Raw genomic sequence first — 7,059 nt, forward strand, 5'->3', positions numbered from 1 at the left:
CCGGGTGATGGTGGGCGGTCCGGGCGAACTGGGTAGCACTCTGGTATTCCTGCTGGAGGGGGAGTGGTTAGTGGGGGTGGGAAACACCAACAAGAGGGATTATTAAAATGAGAACAATGTTAGGCCTTTGTCCAAGTGGTACACTGATAAAGTAGACTGATAAAGTTTATGGATGATTAAAAATGCTCAGTAAATCTAGTGAGCTGTAACTGGCCTGTTTCTTCCTGTGCATGATCAGCAAATTTAAGAATCATAGAGTATCACACATAAACATAAATAGGAACACATACATATGCAGTCTTGCTATTAAGAAGTAAGAGAATGTTGTGCTGGGATATAGCTTAATTGATGTCATCTATTAATTTAACAGTCTTCCCAGTATTCAACTTCATTTAAATTCCTTTTCCTCTTAGAGCCCAGGCATATTTTCAAGCATATTATACTTGCACAGAGATCTTGGCCTAGGTTCGATATTTTGAGCTAGGCTGAGTTGCTGTCAGTGTTCCAACAGAAGCCCCATTTTCGGAGGAGACTGGTTGTCTATATTAGCCTCATGAACTGCCATTAGTTCTCCAATGGGAGCTCCATTTTCCAAAGAGACAGGCTGGATGTTCAGAGTATCTTGACACCCTACCACATAGCAGGTAGCAAGTCTCTAGTCCATGCTATTTTAAACAAAACAATGCATCGAGTTGCATACTGAGATGGCATATCACATTTAGACACTAATTGACATTAATCATTGACTTTCCTTAATTTAAAACAATATCATTTTTTCTGTGACATGTATATTTATTTGCTTTAATTATTTTCTTATTTAAATTAAAGATAATTTAATTATCTTTAATTTAATTTATCTTTAATGATTCTACTGACAGAAAGCTTTTGTATTCTGTATTACCAAGCTGATAATTAACATGAAATACTATTAAGCAGCTTAACAGTATTATTTTTTATTCTCATGTCTGTTGGTCTCTGAGTTCCTTAATTGGATGATTTTCTTGCTCTGAAAAGATAAAAAAAAATTAGTTATTCCAATGCTAACTCTGTATCAATACATTGAATATCAAAATATATCTTTCCTGGAGCAAACAGATTTTTGACAAAACAAAAACCATTATTTTTCATATCGAAAGTATTGACAAACATTATATCGATATATACACCTATATTCCCTTTCTCTTCATATAAATTTGAGATTGATGTGTATTTATTTTTTAAAGCATTATGGATATTTCTGTTTATTATTAAATGTGAAAATGTACATAGTATCTTGAAGGGAAAAATGTTTCATTTTGGATTTAGGCTATTGTTTTCAAGTAGCTTTATATTATAAGCAGGGCACCCTGATCTGACTTCATTGTGTAGAAATTACAGGGATCTGCCTGACTCTGTCTCCTGTGTGCTGGGAATGACATTGCACACCACCAAAGATTGCTGAAAATGTTACCACAACTCCACACCATTGCTACTCATTAATTTAAGTAAACACCTCTTTTTTTTTTTTTTGCACTTCTTTCATTTTTTTTCTATTGTTAACTGTAAACCCCTCATCAAGAAATTTGCAATTTGTACCAAATTAGATTGGTTATTGGATATAAATCCATAAACACGAAAAATACTTTTTTATTCAAGAGTTGTTCATTTACTATATAAAATATGAAGAGGGAACTTTTCAAGAGAACCATGATTCTCTGGGGGCTAAGCTCTACTCTTTTGGAGGGTCAGAAGTATACTATATGCTATGAATAAAAACCATGCATCATCTGAACTTCCAAGGGTTCATAAGGGTATGGAATAACCAATCATTCCTTCTGTCCATCCAGGATGAGACTTTTTTTCTGGTTGCAGTATACTGGAAGGTGATTGTTCTATTATACCAGGACAATTGCATGCTATGTATTCTAGTGCTGAAATCGAGTGAAGGGAATTCAGAGGCAAGGGTGACTTTAAGCTTTCTTCAATCCACATATTTCTGTAAATATCACACCTAGCTGTATCTGTGAAACACTTTGAAGAAGGCTGAGGCATCAACAAAAACAGCAAAAGCAGCCCAGTCTCACACTTCTACTTTCCTAGTGGTTTTTGCTATGGTCTGCATCACTGTGTGAGGAAAGCTGTAACCTTGATGACAGTAATGTATTTCTTCATCTTTGGGCTTCACACTGTTGATACTGAGAATGAAATCTGTCCCTGATTCTCTGCCAATGAACCTGGAGGGGATCCCAGAGCCGGAGTCAGCAGCATACATGATGAGAAGCCTTGGAGACCCATATAATTTTTGTTGATACCAGTGTAGGCTCTTGCTAATACTCTGGCTGGCCCTACAGGAAAGACTGACTCTTTCTCCTGGAGTCACAGACAGGGTGGTTGGAGACTGAGTCAGCAGGATGTCACCTGTGGAGGCTGGAAATATGGAAAAGAAATAGTAGGACACAACATTGAATACGAACATCGCTCCTAAAGTACTTGGAAAAATAATAATTTTGTTATATCAGTTCCTTTAAACAGGAAGTCAAAACCTATGTGATTCTGGGTTATAAATTGAGGAAGAACATTTAGTCTTTAAATAACATCTCCACTTTTTTGCTACATCCAAACAATCATACCTGAAATCCAGAGGAGCAGAAATCCAAGGTTATGAGGTGTGAACACCATCTTCAAGCTTTCCCTGAGTTTGTGTGGATCATGACACAGCCCTGAGATAGACCTTCTTATAATACTCTAAGAGGCAGGAACACTAGTAGGAAGAAGTACTTATGCAAATCATACCAACTTCATATCATTTGAAATAAGACCTGGTAAGAAGAGCAGGCACCTAGTGTATTCTTAGAATATTTATCTCTCCTTCTGGTTCCCTGAAGAGATGTTCAGTTTTAAACGAGACTTGGTTCCTAAACAATTGTTACATAATTACCACAGTCTAATGGAATCTATGGGATACATTCAGTATTTGAAATGAAGAGAACCTCAAATCCTTGTCTTATTCAAGGATTATGTTACTTTCTTTATGTTTCTTATAATATGGGCTGAAGCATCTTTAACTGTCTGAACATTCCATGAAGCATCACAACATTTAACACTAAAGCAATGTATGTCAAACTATTAGGATTTTATGAACAAGAAGTAAGAAAGTCTGGATGAACTAGGAAAACATTTCTCCAGTGGAGAGAATATAATCCCTATAAAAGATTAAAATCTGGCACTGTAGAGGAGAATTTCAGAGGTTGAGATATGAAAATACTTTTTTAGCATTTTCCAGATAAAAGAAAAATATTACATCATGCATAATTTACAAACAAGAGTGATATAGACTGTCACTGAAATGTTTCTAGAAAACTAATTCCTTCCCTAACACATGATTTTTCATACTACTTAAAAGACCAGACATCCTCATGTCTTGTTTTCTGGTACCCATATAAGCTTGTTCTAGTGCCCTGCCTATCTCTTCAGTTGTTAATCACTCCTTTCCAGATAGTTATGGCAGGACTGCTGGAGACTTCACCCATTGAGGCTAAAACAATTCATGAAATATTAGTAGAAAAAAAGGAAAATACATTATCTATTTAACATTTCAGGTCTAAACAACAAGAATTCCCTATTGCCGCAGACAGACTTCACTTGGGTCCCGGATCTGCGTGGAATGGGTCTCTTGGTTGCAGGTGAGCAAGGATTAGACGAATGAGTGACAAACAGTCTGACATGAAAGAGAGTGTAAAGCTGAATGCAATTTGTCAATTCGAGCATCAGACTATTTATACAGAATAAAATAGGGAAGTTAGGTGACACATCAGCAAGGTACAAATGAAGTTACCAGATGCTTAATGACTCTTACACAAAACAGAAGAATGTAAACACAAAGACTGGCAGGAACTGGGCAATAAAACAAGTGAGACAAAGTCAGCTCTCTCTAAGGTCAGCTATAGTCTTAGAAGCCAGGTGTGAGGTCTTTACACTCCAGGGGCAAGGGCTTTCACACCCAAGTCATGGATCTAATTAGGGAGTTCCATTCTAGCTAACCTTCTCATGAATAATGCAATACTCTAAATGCACAGCCCAATCTTCTTCCTAAACCATTGTAAATTCCTGTATATGGGAGCGACTTGGCTTTTATTCTAAGTGATAGTATGGGGGGGGCATTTCTACTAATAAGTAATGTAGTCTGCCATACATAACTATACTAAGAATTCTAAACTTACTTTGCTAAGCTTACGTTGAGATTTCTAATTCTATGTAGTAGATACTAAAGCCTGATTTCTTTCACTATCTCTCTTACAATACTAGAGGCAATTCCGAATGTCACTGAATAGGCAACATTTATACTGAATTCCAAACCCAGGGTCAGCTCAAGGACTACCTAGGGCATTGGTGAAGACCAGGAAGCAAAGTTCAATTTTGCTTAGATATTTGGCAAGTCATTGCTTGGAGGCACCTATAACAAAACAATACTGAAAGGAAGCACAAAGATCCATTTGCAAGGACAAAATTGGAGCATATGTGCTGTGGGATGCCACAGTTCCAGGAGACTAAGTTTCCGTGAAACTCTTTGCCTCGGGACTGCATCCAGGGTTTTGGCCTATCATGCTTGTCACTACAGGAGAGAATGTAGCACCCCATGACTCAGTATTTCCTTAAATAGAATGAAAAGTAGGTATTCATTTACCACTGTCTGCTTTTTTTTGCTTTGTCCAATAACCCTAACTGAAATCCAGATGAGTACTCCAGTGATAGTTGATAAAGGTAGCATCTTTCTATTTTATTTCACCTTGGGTATGCTGAGCATGGCACAGCACAGGGAAGGACATTTTAAGAGGCAGAGACAGGAGAAAAAAGAAATACTTAGGCAAATGATGCTGACTTCATATTATTTTAAGTAATGAGACTGTCAGAGCAGAACACTTTGCTCTTATCTGTCTATATTATGGCTTCTTCTCCTGGTCATTTGATGCAGTATTTGTAATAAACAGAGATATGTGTTTGCTTCACCACATATAGGATTAAGCAGTGATGTAAAATATAGAATTCAGTTTTTTGTCTAACTCAAGTCATCTGGAAAATACCCACATCAGATCCTTTGTCTTAGTTCATGCTTGTGTTGTTTCCCTTGGTATTTCTCAAACTGTAGACTAAATTGATTTTTATAATCTGAATATTTTATAGAGTCTCACACTATATAACACTATATAGAACTAATTAGAATTTTTTTAAAAAGAGATGAAAAGATTTGAGATCTTAGTAAGACATTTTTCTTCCAGACAGGTCAAATGTCAACTTTAAAAAGTCCATGGGCTTAACACTGACACATAAAAGTCTGAATATCAAAGTGTTAGTTTACCCCATTACGAATTAAAAGAAGTCTTACATCTTGTATTTCCTGCAACCCAGTGTGTATTCAAAGTGTTGGGCAGGCACTCCAAATGCAGTGCACAACAGCAATTAATTTGATACACTCCCTAAAGAAATAGGATTCTGAGAGATTTAAATCAGGAGAGGGCATTTTAACAGGTTTATCTTGTAAAAGCAGTAGGATTTCAATAGGTTCATATAGCTCTGATGAAGTATGTTTGCTAAATAGTTATGTGTATGGGCCTGGTAAATGTCCTTATTAAAGACTCACAATGTCAAGCATTAAGATTGTAGTTCAACACTGTATAATCTTCACAAAATACAAATTGCCCTCTGTTCCAAGGCTATGAGGTCTCAGGAGACATGAGGAATTTTATTATAGTAAGTGCTTGGATTGGTAAACTTGTGATGATAGACTTGTCAACATTTATTGTTTAGTTGTACTCAGCAGTTATTCTTAAGATGGAAGTGTTCGTTCTAATATTAGACCTTACAAACTTTAGTTTGCTTCTTATATTTTTCCTTCCTTCCTTCCTTTCTTTTTTTCTTCCCTTCCTTCTTTTAATTAATTAATTAATTAATTAATTAATTAATCTATTTATTTAAAATGTTGTTCACCTTCCAGATTTTCCCTCTGCAGACCCCCATCCCATCTTCCCCACTTCTATAAGATTACTCCCTCACCCATCTACCCACTCACACCACATCACTCTAGCATCCTCCTACACTGGGGAATCAACCCTTCACAGAACCAAGGGCCTCCCCTCCCATTGATGACAGATAAGGCTCTGCTACATATGCAGCTGGAGCCATGGGTCTCTCCATGTGTACTCCTTGGTTGGTGGTTTAGTCCCTGGGAGCTCTGGGGAATCTGTTTGGTTGATAATTTTGTTCTTCCTATGAGGTTGAAAACCATTTCATCTCCTTCATTCCTTTCCCTAACTCCTCCATTGGGGTCCCATGTTCAGTTCCAGCATTTGGGTCTGTATTGTTCAGGCTCTGGATGAGCTTCTCAGGGCACAGCTATACTAGGCTCCTGTCCAGAAGCACTTCTTGGCATCAGCAATAGTGTCTGGGTTTGGTGTCTGTACATAGGATGGATCTCTAGGTGTGGCAGTCTCAGGATGCCTTTTCTTTAGTCTTGATCCACTCTTTGTCCCTGAATTTCCTTTATATAGGAGAAATTCTGGACTCATATTTTTGAGATGGGTGGGTGGCCCCATACCTTAAACAGGGGCGTGCCTAACACCTGGAAATGGTCTCTACAGGTTCGCTATCCCCCTTTTGGGGGTTTTCAGCTAATGTCATCCCTATTGGGATGCTCTTGCTTTTCTGGAACCTGGAACTTTCTAGAGGATAGCCCATTTCCCCATTCCCCACATTTTGTTCCCACATTTTGTTCTTACTGTACTGTCTCAGCTACCATTTTAAAAATAAAAGGTAATCAATTAATAAAATATAAATTTCATTAGCTTCTCAGCAGTAATTTAAAGATAGGGAAAACATGATAACATGCACAATAGTGCTTGGGAAGTGAAGATGATGACAAAATAAAAAGAATCAATAAGCTCATTTTCTCAGTATAGCACAAACTCTGACTCTTTTTTTTTTTTTTTTTACAAAATCTGACTCTTAACAGTCTTTATGTCATTGCTGGTGGGATTACAAGCTTGTACAACCACTCTGGAAATCAGTCTGGCGGTTCCTCAGAAA

At 37.2% G+C, this 7,059-nt stretch overlaps 1 gene segment (V, D, J or C); it reads right to left on the reverse strand.

The window, feature by feature from the left end:
* Window positions 1–2,059: 2,059 nt before the first annotated feature.
* LOC110314710 lies at window positions 2,060–2,664 on the reverse strand. The segment is given in 2 exon segments: window positions 2,060–2,406; window positions 2,610–2,664. Coding segments are annotated over 2 exon segments (396 nt in total).
* Window positions 2,665–7,059: the final 4,395 nt, after the last annotated feature.

The sequence above is a fragment of the Mus pahari genome, unplaced genomic scaffold, assembly GCF_900095145.1.
Source record: "Mus pahari unplaced genomic scaffold, PAHARI_EIJ_v1.1 scaffold_10969_1, whole genome shotgun sequence".
Classification (NCBI taxonomy): Eukaryota; Metazoa; Chordata; class Mammalia; order Rodentia; family Muridae; genus Mus; species Mus pahari.